We start from the raw sequence: 16,123 nt of genomic DNA on the forward strand, positions 1-16,123 counted from the left end.
TTTCCGGGATGGGCGTCTCCGGCTCGGGCCTTTCTGATTGGTTGAAGGGAAGGGGGGCTGGTCTTAAAGGCACAGCGGCGCTTTTGCAAAAGGAAGCTGCGCACCGTCCAGAAATCTCCAGCCGGGCTTGGAAGGGGGAAGCGGCTGCTGGGGACGGAGAGCCGAGCAGGTCGAGTCGCATTTTCCCCCTTCTCCCGGGAGATTGTCTCTGCAGCATTCACTTACACGGGAAGCCTCTTCTCAACCGAAGGCATGCAGCTTTGCCCTCCCTCCCCTTCTCTTCTTCCTTCCTTCCTTCCTTCCTTCCTTCCTTCCTTCCTTCCTTCCTTCCTTCCTTCCTTCCTTCCTTCCTTCCTCCCTCCCATCCATCCATCCATCCATCCATCCATCCATCCATCCATCCATCCATCCATCCATCTATCTATCTATCTATCTATCTATCTATCTATCTATCTATCTATATCTATCAGAACAATTAACCAGTGGAACGACTTGCCTCCAGAAGTTGGGGGTGTCCCATCACTGGAGGTTTTCTAAGAAAAGACTGGACAGCCACTTGTTTGAAATGGTATCAGGCTCTCCTGCTTGAGCAGGGGGTTGGACTAGAAGACCTTCAAGGTCCCTTCCAACTCTGTTGTCCTTCCTTCTTTCCTCCCTTTTTTCCCCTTCTCTCTTTTCCTTTCTTCCTCCCTCCCTCCCATCCATCCATCTATCCATCCATCCATCTGTGAGAACAATTAACCAGTGGAACGACTTGCCTCCAGAAGTTGGGGGTGTCCCATCACTGGAGGTTTTCTAAGAAGAGACTGGACAGCCACTTGTCTGAAATGATATCAGGATCTCCTGCTTGAGCAGGGGGTTGGACTAGAAGACCTTCAAGGTCCCTTCCAACTCTGTTGTCCTTCCTTCCTTCTTCCCTCTTTTTTCTTTCTCTCTTTTCCTCCCTCCCTCCCTTCTTTCCTTCCTTCCTTCCTTCTACCTACCTGTGAGAACAAGTGGAACAACTTGCCTTCAGAAGTTATGGGTGCTCCATCAGTAGAGGTTTTTAAGAAGAGCCTTTTGCAGGAGGTTGAACTAAAAGACCTGCAAGGTCTCTTCCAACTGCTAGCCATCCATCCATCCATCCATCCATCCCTCTCTCTCTCCCTTCCTTCCTTCCTTCCTTGGTAAACCGTGATTTCAATACAGTCATCTTTATGCACTGTTATGAAATATTATGCACAATATTTTTGAAAGTTTAAGTACTGAAGAGAAAAAGGAAAAGGTGAAAATTCTATCAGTATCCATTGCCGTTCAGGATGCCAGCATTACAAGCATAAGAAACTTTTGACTTTTTGTCCAAAATATAACACGAAAGAGAACCACTGCAATTCATTCGAAGTCTTGGTTATACACTAAAACTTGACCTAATCATTTAATATTAAATTTCTCCATTGTATTGTATTGTTTCTGTAACACGCACCATCTCCTGGACTCCGCATATCTAATCTGTGGGTCTCCTATATCCAGGCAGATATGTCTCCCTAGCCATGAGGACTAGCAACATGAAAAGGAAATGAAACCTGAACTTTCACTACAAATTAAACTGGTTGCTTGGGGACCCCCACTGGGTGTTTAAAACCTCTTTACAGCCACCCTTCTTCCACCAAACTGGGCAGCTGCCATTCAGATGGTTTCCACTGATTCACGAGTGAAATCTTTTTTTTTTTTTTTACAGGTGCCCAGTCTGCTCCTTGGCAGCAAAAGAATGCCTGCCCGTGGGAAGAAAAGAGGCCGGCCAGCTTTGACGGGTCAGTGGATATTTCCCCTTAATGCACGTTTTCTATGATTCCTTTTTAAAGTATATGCTTCTCCTTCAGCCATGCCTATTTTCCAATTTGCAGTAAGCTATAAGAGCTCAGCACTGTTGATGCTACATATTTTCATATTTGGCGGACTTGCAAGAATATCAAGGCTTTTTGGATAAGAATTTGGTGGATTCTACAAAATGTTTTGAAAAAGAAGATAAAGTTCCTCCCGCAATTTTTTTTTACTGGGAATTATCACGGACTGTACAGTAATTGAGACTAAATTGATTTTAAATCTAATAACAGCGGCAAGATTATTGATAGGACAGTATTGGAAGAAAAAAGAATTACCTACAATAGAAGAATGGATTTTGAAAGTTGCTAATCTGGCTGAGATGGCAAAAATCTCAGCCTTTTTGAAAGACAATACACAAGAAAGATACTAAAATGAATGGAAAAAATGGATTGACTATATCCAAAACAGATACCATATTAAGAGATATCAGGCTACCTTTGAATGATTAGGATGTATTATTTCTGTTTGCTATGGGGGAGGTTGGGATTTGATGAGAATTGCAGGAATATAATATATGTTTGTTTTATTTTTATACCATACCTTGTGTTTGTTCCGGGAAGTCGGGGGGGGAGAGGGGATTTTTGGAGAGGGGAGAGGGGGTACAAAATCCTACAAAATCCACTCAAAATTCCGTTTTTCTGGTTTTTGTCACCTTCAGCTACCAAACAGCCCAAACTGCCGAAAACTGAGATCCAGAAGGGATCCAAATTACCCAGTTCTGGGTTGAGAAAAACTGGGACGAGCTTGAAAGAAGATGGTGGAACTGAGGAGAAAAGCAAGAAAATTTATACTCATTGGCTTATGAAGTCCGAACCGGAGAGCAGGTTTCAGAAGGGAGTTGATGTGAAGGTGAGCAGGTTATTTTACCTTTTAATTCGTGAGTTGGTAGAGATGGAGTTTTGAAACGGCGAAAGGCAAAATCCTGGGTTTAGAAAATTTAGAACTACACCACCTTCAACATGGCCTGAGTTTAACTCATAGAATCATCTATTACAATGTCCTTCCTGTCGAAGACTACTTCAGCTTCAATCGCAACAATACACGTGCACACAATAGATTTAAGCTTAATGTGAACCGCTCCAATCTTGATTGCAGAAAATGTGATTTCAGTAACAGAGTGGTTAATGCTTGGAATGCGCTACCTGACTCTGTGGTCTCTTCCCAAAACCCCCAAAGCTTTAACCAAAAACTACCTACTATTGACCTCACCCCCATTCCTAAGAGGACTATAAGGGGCGTGCATAAGAGCACTAACGTGCCTACCGTTCCTGTCCTATTGTTTCCTTTCGTTATATCCAATTAATAAAGTTAATTAATGTGTACAGAGAGCATATGCACCAAGACAAATTCCTTGTGTGTCCAATCACACTTGGCCAATAAAAATTCTATTCTATTCTATTCTATTATTACATACTCATACTCATATATATGCTTATATATTGTATAATTATTTCATGCTTATGCTTATATATACTGTGTGACAAAATAAATGAAATAAATAAAACTACAGGTAGTCGTTGACTTGCAACCACAACTGAGCCCAAAATGTCTGTTGCTAAGCGAGAGTTTCACGGGAGTTTTGCCCCATTTTATGCCTTTTCTTGTCACAGTTGTTAAGTGACTCAGTGCAGTTGTTAAATTAGTAATGCAATTGTTAAGAGAATCTTAACTTCCTCGTTGACTTTGGTTGTCAGAAGTTTGCAAAGGGGGATCATGTAACTCCAGGACATTCTAACCGTCATAAGTATGAGTCAGTGACTAAGGGGTTGTATGTGTATGTGAGAAAAATGGTCATAAGTTCCTTTTTTGGGGGCCATTGTAACTTTGGACACTAAATGAATGGTCATAAGTCCAGGACTACCTGTATCTAACGTCTAGATAGGCTCTAGAAATGTAAAAAGTGAAAATCGGTTTACTGGAGATCAGTGGTTCTTAAATTAAGCAAAATAGTCCCTTAAAAGGGACATGGTGGCTCAGGGGCTAGGATGTTGAGCTTGTCAATCGAAAGGTCGGCAGTTCAGCGGTTCGAACCCAGTGCTGCCGTGTAACGGGGTGAGCTCCCGTTACTTGTCCCAGCTTCTGCCAACCTAGCAGTTCAAAAGCACGTAAAAAATGCAAGTAGAAAAATAGGGACCACCTTTGGTGGGAAGAGAACAGCGTTCCGTGCATCTTTGGCGTTGAGTCATGCCGGCCACATGACCACGGAGACGTCTTCGGACAGCGCTGGCTCTTCGGCTTTGAAACGGAGATGAGCACCGCCCCCTAGAGTCGGGAACGACTAGCACATATGTGCGTGGGGAACCTTTACCTTTATCTAGTCCCTTAAATCAGCAGAATGCATTATTATTTACAACTGATTTATGCTCCACGGACAGATTGTCGTCTGAGGCATTTCTAGATACCTCGCTTATTCATTTATAGTCTACTGTTTATTCTCCCTTGTTCTTCTTTTTAGAGTTTGATATATCATGTTCAATTTAAAATATTTAAATATTTTATGGAGGAAAAGAGCAGCGCTTTTGTGTAATGCGATGTTTGCCGTTTCATTCACCAGTTTGGCATTGAAGACTTGAAAGCTCAGCCTAACCAAACAGCTTGTTGGGACGGAGTCAGGAATTATCAGGTAAAACGGTTGTGGAATATTTATGTGACTATTTTTGTTCAACTTATAAACTGGGAAACCAATTGTTGTTAGTTGTGATGTCATGCCCGACCCATCGTGACCCCATGGACAACGTTCCTCCAGGCCTTCCTGTCCTCTACCATCCCCTGGAGTCCATTTAAGCTCATGCCGACTGCTTCAGTGACTCCATCCAGCCACCTCGTTCTCTGCCATCCCCTTCTTCTTTTGCCCTCAATCTTTCCCAGCATTAGGCTCTTCTCCAGTGAGTCCTTCCTTCCCTTCTCATTAGGTGACCAAAGTATTTCAGTTTCTTCTTCAGGATCTGGCCTTCTAAAGAGCAGTCAGGGTTGATCTCCTCTAGGACTGATCGGTTGGATCGTCTTGCAGTCCAAGGGACTCGCAGGAGTCTTCTCCAGCACCAGAGTTCAAAGGCCTCAATTCTTTGGCACTCAGCCTTTCTCATGGTCCAACTTTCACAGCCATACATTGCAACTCAGATACCAGACATAAGGTTTAATATCTTTGAGAAGCTCCTGTTCATTTTTTTTTCCTTTTCCGCTGGAGAAAATATGGTGAGAAGATAGGTAATCCTCAATTTACAGCCATTTTTTAAAATGACCATTAGAAGTTGTAACAGCAGTTGCAACATCCCCACCATGGTAAAAGGGACAAAATTTGGGTGCTTGGCCAAGTGTATTACACATGATTGCAATTTGTGACTCTCCCAGCCGGCTCCTGATAAGCAAAGCCATTGGGGAGAGCCAGATTCACTGAACAACAGTATGATTCACTTAGCGACCAGAGCAAAAAAGGTTATAAAATTGGGCATGGCTGACTTAACAACTCCCTTTCTTAGCAATAGATGTTCAACTCCCAACTGTGCTCATAAATCGAGGATTACCTATAAGTAAAATATCTTGAATGGGATAGATTTGAAATTAACCAGTTTTTACATCATTTGATTTGGGATCAAAATCCATTAAGGGAACAGTTAAAGTCTGCTTTTAATACTCCATGAATTTCTACTTTTTGCAGTTTACTTCTGAGTAAGCCACAATTGGTTAAGTTTGGGCCAAGGTAAAGCCAAACCAATGTACAATGATATGTCAACCCAGCTGTTTTAGCTGGAGGCTAAAACATACGATGAATGGTTGTAGGAACTGGGCATGGCTAGTTTAGGGAAGAGAAGGACCAGAGGACCAGCCCCTCAAATATTAGAAGACTGCCACAGAGAGGAGGAGGGGGTCAAGCTATTCTCCAAAGCACCTGAAGGCCAGACAAGGAATAATGGATGGAAACTGATCAAGGAGAGAGTCAACCTAGAAATAAGGAGGAATTTTCCTGCAGTGAGCGCAATCAACCCATGGAACAGAAGTTGCCTTCAGAAGTAGTGGGAGCTTCATCCCTGGAAGCTTTCAAGAAGAGACTGGACTGCCAATTGTCAGAAATAGTGTAGGGTCTTCTGATTCGATGAGGCGGGTTGGGCTAGATGACCTACAAGGTCTCTTCCAACTCTGTTAATCTGAATTTTGTTTTTTTACTTCTAAAACTGGAGCAATATAGATTGCCATGCTTATATAAAAGCGTGCTCGTTTCCTGCACACACAAAAGCCGGAAATTCACTCTTTCTCCTTTGGCAGGCACGGAATTTCCTGCGGGATATGAAAGTTGGAGAAGACGCATTTTTCTACCACAGTAATTGCAAGGAACCTGGGATTGCAGGTATCATCAAGGTGAGTGCAGTTTGAAACGAGCCCACAATTCTGGAAAAACACCCACAACATCAACAGGCTGAGTGTTGGCTTCGCGTGCGAAAGGCAAGATGGAATGTTGGTATTTATGATGAAGGGACGGAGTGGCTGAGTGGCTAAGACGCCGAGCTTGTTGATCGAAAGGTCAGCAGTTCAGCGGTTCGAATCCCTAGCGCCGCATAACGGGGTGAGCTCCCGTTACTTGACCCAGCTTCTGCCCACCTAGCAGTTCGAAAGCACATAAAAAATGCAGGTAGAAAAATAAGGACCACCTTTGGTGGAAAGGTAACAGCGTTCCGTGCGCCTTTGGCGTTGAGTCATGCCAGCCACATGACCACGGAGACATCTCCCCTAGAGTCAGGAACGACTAGCACATACGTGTGAGGGGAACCTTTACCTTTACCTATTTATGATGACTATGATTGTAATTTATCACTTATATCTTTTATGTACAATGAGAGCTTATGCACCAAAGACAAATTCCTTGTGTGTTCAATCACACTTGGCCAATAAAGAATTTTCTTTTCTTTCTCTATTCTTTCTCCATTCTAATTCTTAGTCTATTCTAAGTCTATTCTATTTCTATTATTACTATTTGTATTATTTAGGATGTTTTTTTGCTTTGTGGCTGTGTAACTGCAATCACTGACATCCCCTCTCCCCTCTTTCCTTCCCAGATTGTTAAAGAGGCTTACCCGGATCACACCCAATTTGAAAAAAGTAATCCGCATTACGATGCTTCCAGCACAAAAGAAGACCCCAAATGGTCCATGGTAAGGTGGATTTCATCCTGAGACTTGTGGTTTGCCAAGGTCCTTCTCTAATTCTGTCCCACCTCATCTTCACCAAACTGTGTCTGTGCCCAGTAATTTCCTGTTCCCAGTGAGATGAAAAATAGTATGGATTCTTTTACAGGTAGCCCTCGACTTATGGCATCAATGGAGTCCAATTGTTTTCTATTGTTAAGTGAGACATTTGTTAAGTGAGCTTTGCCCCGTTTTACGACCTCTCTGTTGTGGCCTGCTAGCGGAGCTGGCGTCCAACTCGGACGCTGAGGAGGTTGGGGAGGAATTTGGGCTAGTTGTGGAGCCTGGGGAAGGTTCTGATGGATGTTCAGCGTCGGATGCAGAGATAGGGCCAGGGCCGTCTGGCATTTCTCAGCCACCGGTGAGGCAGCTGCTGTTGTGGTCCGCCAGCAGCCTGCAGATCTGGCAGCGGAGTCGGACAGTGAGGAGGCTGGGGAGGACAATGGGCCAGTCCTGAAGTCAGGGGAAGGCCCAGACGAGGGCTCTGCATCGGAGGCAGAGATGGGACCAGGGCCATCAGGGAGCGATGTGCAGACTCCGGAGCCTCCAGAGGCGGACAGCAGAGAGGCAGAGGAACAGGAAGAGCCTGTTCCTACTGCATACATGCAAAGAGCTGCCAGAAGGCAAGAGCAGCTGAAGTAAAAAGGACGACTCAGGTGTAAGGCCAGAAGATGACTGGCCCCTCCCATAAGGCTTAAAAGAGCAGCAACAAGCCGTTGGGTTCTTTGTAGAAAAGCAACGTTGATTCCAGTGCTTCTTGTCAGCATCTCTTGAACTTCGTGGGGGTTTTGCCAAGAAAAGCCTTTGGCAGGTTGCCAAAGACATCAAATGTTAGTGATAAGGCCGAAGAATTTGTTTTGGACTAAGCCGAGAATGAATTAATTCTCAGCTCTTTTAATAAAATAAGTTTGTTCAGGACTGAATTGTGTTTGGTAATCACTCCTTGGGCCTCGGTCACAACAGTTGCCTTTGGAGTCAGATGAGTGAGGAGGAGGAACAGCTGGGGCCTGTTCCAGATGTATGTGTATGCGCAGAGCAGATAGGAGAGATGTCTAACGGAGGATAAGGAGTTGACTCGGGAAGCAAAGCACACATGGACATTGAACGGCCCCTCTCTGGTTTGGGAATAAATAGGAGGAAAGGCAAGTGGTTGTTCGTATTTCTGAAGATTTTGCTACTTGTGTTTCGCGAATCAAAGAATTGCTTGCCAGAACTGAGGTTTGTCTATTTCTCTGTTTGAACTGACATAATTTGCAGTCTCCCGGCTGGGACCTCACAGTGTCGTGTCCCACTCCTCCGCTGACGGCCGGGTCAGGGAAATCCGAATCAGGCTTGCCTCTGCAGCTCTGCCCAAAGTCCTAGCAAAGTCCTCAGAGCAGGCAGGAGACCAGTAAGTGACTTCAGCAAGATAAGTTCAACTTTGCCTGACTCAGAGACTGCCAGAAAGCAGATCCTTTACATAGGCCATGGGGTGTGGCTCCATGACTCAGCACTCATTAAGGCCTGCCTCTCCCTTCCTTCTGTTGCCTCCGCCTATCCAATCTTCTGATGCGAGGGTCACTCCAATCAGCTGTTGTTGGAAGTAAACTTTCCTCAGGCTCACATGCTGTGGAGGAGGGGGAGGGGTCTAGCTGCTCCGTTTGCCTGGGCAAGGAGCCAGGGCTGGGGCCGGGGGATGCTCCCTCCTCTGCAGCCTGCTTGGGCATAGAGCCAGGGCTGGGACCGGGAGGTGCCCCCTCCTCTGCAGCTTGTCTGGGCATGGAGCCAGGACTGGGGCCGGGAGGCATACATTCCTCCGTGTTCGGGAGCAGATAAGAAGGCCCCGGCTGCGGTGAGAGCGGACAAGACACAACACACAGCCTTGCATTTAGCATAATGAGCTTATAAGGACTATTGCTTCAATTAACACCTTACAGGACTCTGGTCTCGACTTTCTCTTGGCGAATGCAGTTAATTCCCAATGTGTAATTAAAGAGGGGGTTTTCTTGGGGGTGGGGGAGTCTGTTTCTAGCATCTAGGAAAGCCGGTCAGAACGGTCTCTTGCCACAGCTGTTAAGTGAATCATTGCAGCTGATAAATTAGTAACCCGGCTGTTAAGTGAATCCGGCTTTCCCGTTGACTTGGGCTTGTCAAGACGCTCGCAAAAGGGGATCACGTGACCTCGGGACACTGCAACTGTTAAGTACATGCCAGTTGCCAAGCAATTTTGATTACACGATCACGGGGCTGCTGCAGAGGTCACTACTGTGAAAAACAGTCCCGAGCCACATTTTTCAGCGCTGTTGTCACTTTGAACGGTTGCTAAATAAACTGTTGTAACTTGAGGGCTACCTGTATTTAATTAATTTGTACCCCCGTTTCAGCCAGCTTTTCAGAATTCTTTAGTGCCATCATGGTTTACATGGTGGTTTCTTGTCTTTGTGCACATTGATTGCGTGTTTAGTATCCGTGACTATCACTAAAGTGTTGTATCGAATGTTTTATGACGAATGCATTTTTACAGTATCTATGATTAATGATCTATCACTATTGTTGTATGTACACCGAGAGCTTATGCACCGGAGACCAATTCCTTGTGTGTCTAATCATTCTTAGCCAATAAAGAATTCTGTTTCTAAATGCTAATTCTAATTATTCTATTTCTTCTATTTCTAATTCTAATTATTCTAATTCTATTAGTTCTATTTCTAATTCTATTAATTCTAATTCTTCTATTTCTAATTCTATTAATTCTATTTCTAATTCTATTAACTCTAATTCTACTAATTCTAGTTTGGCAGGGAATGATTTTCTTACAGCCTTCCTAGTATAAATTGGCTGGAACCAGGGAAATTGATAGTTCATTATTTACAATTCTGGGAGTTGGAAGTCCACGCATCTTAAAAGTAGCCAATATTGGAAAACACTTCTTTACAAAATAGTCCTCCGAGTCTTTTTCCGGAGTTGAGGAATCAACATCTACTAAGGGAGTCACTTCTAGTGAAGCAACGGTGCCGGTTCCTGAATCCCACCGATGTCCTTCCTTTTTGCTTTTGTAGGTCGATGTCCAGTTTGTGCGAATGACCCACCGGTTCATCCCTCTAGCTGAGCTCAAAGCCCATCGTCAAGCCCATCAGAAGTCAGGAGGCCCTCTGAAAGAGATGGCTCTCTTCACAAGACCGAGGTTGTCCGTCCAACCCGTCACGGATGGTAAGGCCTTGAGAGAATCAAAGGCTGTGTTTGCACCTCCTGGTTAGCTCTGGCTTGTACATACAAATAGTCCTCGAGTTATGACCATTTGTTCAACGACTGTTCAAAGTTACGATGGCACTGAATCAGAAGTGAAATGCTACTGGTTTGCGCGAACCAGTAGCGGCGGCAGCGGGTGGTTTGGAGAACTGGTAGCGGGCAGCAGCGTGAGGCTCCGTCCACCCAACCAGATGTCGTTACTTCCTAGTTTTAACCAGGAAGTAACCTGTTTTTGACCCTCTGTGCATGAATCCTAAATCACACTTGACATGCGCAGAGCGCACACTTCCGAAATGGTATTTATTTATTTATTTATTTATTATTTATTTATTATTTAAACTTTTATACCGCCCTTCTCCCGAAGGACTCAGGGCGGTGTACAGCCTACATTAAAACAGTTAAATATACAAACTTAAAATAACAATTAAAAAACTTATTCAATAAAGGCCGAAATTAAAACCATCAAATTGACCATATTAAATACCCAATAAAATTATTAAAATTGAAAAAATTTAAAAATTTAAAATTCAGGCCAGTCCCGCTTGGATAAATAGATAGGTTTTCAATTCCCGGCGAAAGGTCCGAAGGTCGGGTAATTGGCGTAAACCGGGGGGGAAGTTCTTCCAACCAAGTTCTTCACTTCCAACCACTTGTAGAAGTCTCGTGATTGCCATTAGGGCTGCTTAATATCTATTAACCCATGTAGTTTGACTGTGGTATTATTATTTTTCTTTCTTATTGTATGTTTTTTTACTCAGCGGTGCGGTGGCCTAGAGATAGAGCTCTTGTCTCACAATCAGGGGGCTTGTGAGTTCGATCCTAGGTAGAGGCAGATATTTCTCTCTCCCCGCACGACGAGAATATATCTGCTGAACTGAACTCCGCATTGGCGACAGGAAGGGCATCCGGCCAGTAAACAACTCAGCTCCATTTAGTTGCCCACACTCCACCCCACCAGGGATTATGGAATTGTTAAAAGATGATGATTGTATGTTTTTATTGGCATTTATTGGCAGTAGCCTGGACTATTGTAACACTCTCTACATGGGGCTCCCCTTGAAGAGCACCCGGAGGCTCCAACTGGTTCAGAATGCGGCCACGCGGGTAATAGTGGGAGCAACCCGAGGCTCCCATGTAACACCTGTCCTGCGCGAGCTGCACTGGCTTCCGGTGGTCTTCCGGGTGCAATTCAAGGTGTTGGTTATCACCTTTAAAGCGCTCCATGGCATAGGACCGGGTTATTTACGAGACCGCCTACTGCTACCAATAGCCTCCCATCGACCCATGCGCTCCCATAGGGAGGGTCTCCTCAGGGTGCCATCGGTCAAACAATGTAGACTGGCGACCCCCAGGGGGAGAGCCTTCTCTGTGGGGGCCCCTGCCCTCTGGAATGAGTTGCTTCCGAGGATACGTCAACTTCCTGATCTCCGGACTGTTTGCCGCGAGCTAAAGACCTTTCTATTTCATCCTGCAGGGCTGGCTTAATGAAGTTTTGTATCGGGATTTTATTATAGTCTTAAATTCCTTCAGCCTCTAATTTAATTAGTTTTTAAATGTTTCTTAACTTTTCTGATTTGTGCTTTTTACCCTGGCTGTAAACCGCCCTGAGTCCTTCAGGAGAAGGGCGGTATATAAATTAAATAAATAAATAATAATAATTATTATTATGCTGTTGCTTTGCATGTACTGTACACCAGTGACCCCTCCCCAACCTTTGGTGCACCAGGGATCGGTTCCGTGTAGTTTTTTTTCCGCGGACTAGAGGGGACGTGGTTTCACATGCTGCCTGCATCCCACGGGTTTCGCTTTTTTGTGTGGCCGTTTCTGACATGTCATGGCCCAGTGCCTGTCCATGGACCAGGGGTTTGGGAACCCCTACTGAAAACTGAATCCTTCAGTTTTTTTTAATTATTATTATTTGCATTTATATCCCGCCCTTCTCCAAAGACTCAGGGCGGCTTACACTATGTCAAGCAATAGTCTTCATCCATTTGTATATTATATACAAAGTCAACTTATTGCCCCCCCCCCAACAATTTGGGTCCTCATTTTACCTACCTTATAAAGGATGGAAGGCTGAGTCACCCTTGGGCCTGGTGGGACTTGAACCTGCAGTAATTGCAAGCAGCTGCTGTTAATAAGACTGCATTAGTCTGTTGAGCCACCAGAGGTTTTGGAGATAAATCCCTTGTGTGTCTAATCACATTTGGCCGAATAACGTATTCAATTCATGTTTGACTTTCCCTGCCCACTTTGCACAAGCGAAGTCCAACAGGGAAGGTCACAGCCAGATTCGCTTAAGAACATGATTCATTTAAGTGACCACAGCAAAAAAAAATAAATCATAAAATGGGCCAGGATTCACTTAACAATATCTCTTGCTAAGCAATAGGTGTTGAAGTCCCAGCTGTGCGCAGTCTGGATCTCAATGGTCATCGAAAACCGAGGACTATCTGTTATGTTAAGCCGGGTTAAGAAAAGGTAAATAGAGCAGGGTACCTTGACTGACTTGACTTTTCTCTTTTCTTCTCAAGAGGAATTTGAGTTCATTTTGAGCCTTGAAAAAGGGACAAGAAAGACTCCCGAGAACTGACTTGAAAACCACTTCCTTTCAAAACCACACGAAGAGCAAAGCGCACAAGGGTTTACTGTTCAGTTTGTTTTAGTTCCTTTTTGATTGCAGTGCAACGTTTTCTAAATAAATGTGGAGTTTTTTGTGATTGTTTTTTTAAAAAAATTCAAGGGAGGGAAAACAATGTTCTTCAAGCCTCGAATTAGCTTGCACTTAAAGAGACCGATTTAATAATTAGCTCGTTCGTATTTGCTAAAATCAAAAGTCCGTAATTATCTGTCTTCTACCACAAGTTTTCCAATGAAACTCCATGAGGTTATGTGCAAAAAATTCCCAAATATGCATTAAAATAGAAAGTGCCAATGTTGCACAACACCTCTGTACAGATACACACAACTGTGCAAAAATACAAACCAATTCTAAGGCGGAATAAACACCATTACAAAATGATGTAGAAACAGAAACACAAGTCTGGAAAACCAGCGAATCAAACAAGGATAGATTTGTGGCTCTTGTGTGATTCTATTTGCACATTGTCTTTAAATTGCAAAAGCTGTCTATTGCTTTAACAAGGCCAGACAGCTGTCAATTGTCATGGTAAGCGCTGAGGAATCGTCTGAGCTTAAGCAGAGTGCCTCTCTTCCTTCCAATAAAAGTCTGCACTCAAGGGGCCAATTTGGTCTAGTCGTTAAGGCACTAGGCTAGAAACCGGAAGACGGTGAGTTCTAGTCCTGCCTTAGCCATGAAAGCCGGCTGGGTGACTTTTGAGCCAATCACTAGGAGATGGTGAGTTATAGGTGAGGAAAATAGGAGGAGGGAAGTGTGGTGGATCTCTTCACTGCCTTGAGTTATTTTTAAAAAATAATAAAGGCACGATAACAAACAAATAAATTGCTTCGAGACAGAGATGTCTTGAATTTCTCTCCACAGGCACGTTTGAAAGACCACTTTAGTTAGCACAATTGGGGGAAAAAAAATCACACCAGCTCCTAACTTTTCAAAGATGCGAGAACTGCCCCCCCCTTACTTTTTAATTGGAGTCAAAAGCAAACTTCCCATCCTTTTTAAAAATGCAAACATTTAAAAGACAGTGGGTTAAGAAACATGTAAACAAGGTACAAGCTTAAAATTTTGCGCGGCTTCCCTATAGAATCCCCTTCTGGGATTCCTCCCCAAATATATATATATATATATATATATATATATATATTTCCATCATCGTTATGGAATCCCATCATTTCTTATCTACAGTTTTTTTTTTAATTTCCCTACTGTCCCAACCTGGAGACTTTGAGCAAAGCTGGCTGGGGCATTGTGGGAGTTGAAGTCCACCAGGCTTAAAGTTACCAAGGTTGGAGACCCCTGACTTAGTAGAAACGGAGACTGAAAATAACCAGAAGTGGAGGGATAGAACAGTGTTCTGCCTGCTAAACGTGCTGCATTTTCAGATTTCCACCTGTTTTCCCGCTACTAGGAGTTGTGGCCCAACACATCTGCAGGATACAACCTTGGGAGTTCTCCAATTCCACCCTGGCTGTATCGTTACATCACCCAACAGGATATTTTTCGTAATTAGAAAACTCATCAATTCCAATTTGGTTTCGTGGGCTTGTCTGGAAGGGTGGATTGGAAAGACGCTTCATAACTATTGCTTGACATAGTGTAAGCCGCCTTAAGTCTTCGGAGAAGGGCGGGATATAAATGCAAATAAAAAAAAATAACGTCCCTAACGATTCCTGGATCTTATCCGTGGAAATATAGCACACCTTGAAGCAAACATGATTAGACGCAACAAGGAAGATGCTAAAAACCTGGATTTCTCGCTCTGTCCTGGTTTCTTTCTTTCTTTCACCTTTGACTTTTTCTGCAAAATAACTGAATGTGTCTACACCTCCATTTCTCCAATCTGGTAGCTGAATTTCACAATCAAAAGCTTCCCAGCTTTCTCTCCTACGGCTGGAGAAATCAAGGAAGAGCAGGTTTAATTCTTTCAGCAGCTTCAAAATAATATTTATCTCAGAGCCAGACCGTCACAGAGAATACAAGTACACGGCACGAACGGGTCTTGCAAAAGTCCAGTATAGATTTATCGCGCCCTCCTTCAAGGTTGTCCTCTGCCGTTTTGGAAAACTTTTTTTTAAAATTACATTTACAATTACATTGCAGTCCTAATAAATGAGCTGATGAGAGCAAACTGAATTATTTAACTTAAGGTGTCCGCATCCTTTTGGACAACCGACGGTTTTCTTTCTTTTTGAACCCACAAAGAACACATTGACAAGCCTCCAAGTAGCAAAGTTCTCTGAGAAAATGATGGGGTAATTTTGTCATCATCATAGCTCGGCAACGATGCTGCAACTGAAAAGGAACTCAGAAAGAACAGGAAAAGTTTCAAGCTGTCCATGAACAGTGGTGGTACCTCTCACAAAACCTTCCTCCTTCATGACGAAATATTAGAAGGTTGAGTATCCTCAGAGGCGGCTTGGGTACGGGTAACCCTCGACTTACAATAATCCGTTTAGTGACCGTTCAAAGTTAACAATGAAAAAAGTAACGTACGACCGTTTTTCACCATTGTAGTAGCATCCTCAATGGTCACACATGACCAAAATCCAGACACTTTGGCAACTGACTCATACTTATGACAATTGTAGTGTGGATCACCTTTTGGGAACTTCTGACCAGCTAAGTCAATGCAGTTAACAACCCTCTTACTAACAATGGCAGTGGTTCATTTAACAACGGTGGCAAGGAAGGTCGTGAAACCGGGGCAAAACTCACTGAACTGTCTCGCTTAGCCACAGAAATGTTGGGCTCCACTGTGGTCGTAAGTGGAGGCCAGAACAAAGACTGGTGGGACCAGAATAAAAATATATACATTTTTTTTTAAATAGAATAAAATTTAAGTTATATACAGTTGGCAAGTTCCTTCCTCAAATAATTGATCTTCTTCCCATCTCAATCGAGTGACAACTTTGGAAAGCAATTCTGGACTCCCAAATTTTCAAGAAGTCCATATGACCGTTTGGCTTTTAATGCGCACTACTGCACTGAACCATGGTTTTAAGTTTATTTTAATTAAGGTCCATCCGCTTTAACCATGCTTAGTTATCATCTATTAGCCACAGTCAATGTAATTAGGCTGTAACGGTTCAATCCACACCTAATGCTAATCCATAGCTAAGATTTACAAGGCACCAGGGCCAGTTTCGCACAATCATATTGTGGATTGGCTTGATGTCGGCTCATTGTGAAAGATGAACTCAGACACTTGTGATTT

General features: G+C 43.5%; 1 protein-coding gene across 2 annotated transcripts; it reads left to right on the forward strand.

Annotated features, from left to right (window-relative positions):
* The first annotated feature begins 60 nt into the window (after positions 1–60).
* On the forward strand, positions 61–15,010 carry THYN1 (thymocyte nuclear protein 1). 2 transcript variants are annotated; one of them, XM_058194002.1, is made up of 8 exons: positions 61–169; positions 1,718–1,790; positions 2,522–2,712; positions 4,418–4,486; positions 6,127–6,219; positions 6,915–7,010; positions 10,082–10,232; positions 12,806–15,010. In XM_058194002.1, exons 2-8 carry the CDS (start codon positions 1,748–1,750, stop codon positions 12,862–12,864), a joined length of 702 nt encoding a protein of 233 aa, XP_058049985.1. In that variant the 5' UTR covers positions 61–169; positions 1,718–1,747; the 3' UTR covers positions 12,865–15,010. The 2 variants fall into 2 exon arrangements, with proteins under 2 accessions (XP_058049985.1, XP_058049984.1); XM_058194001.1 differs by having other exon boundaries at positions 80–250.
* Positions 15,011–16,123: the final 1,113 nt, after the last annotated feature.

Source organism: Ahaetulla prasina, chromosome 9 (genome assembly GCF_028640845.1).
Source record: "Ahaetulla prasina isolate Xishuangbanna chromosome 9, ASM2864084v1, whole genome shotgun sequence".
In the NCBI taxonomy this organism is placed as follows: Eukaryota; Metazoa; Chordata; class Lepidosauria; order Squamata; family Colubridae; genus Ahaetulla; species Ahaetulla prasina.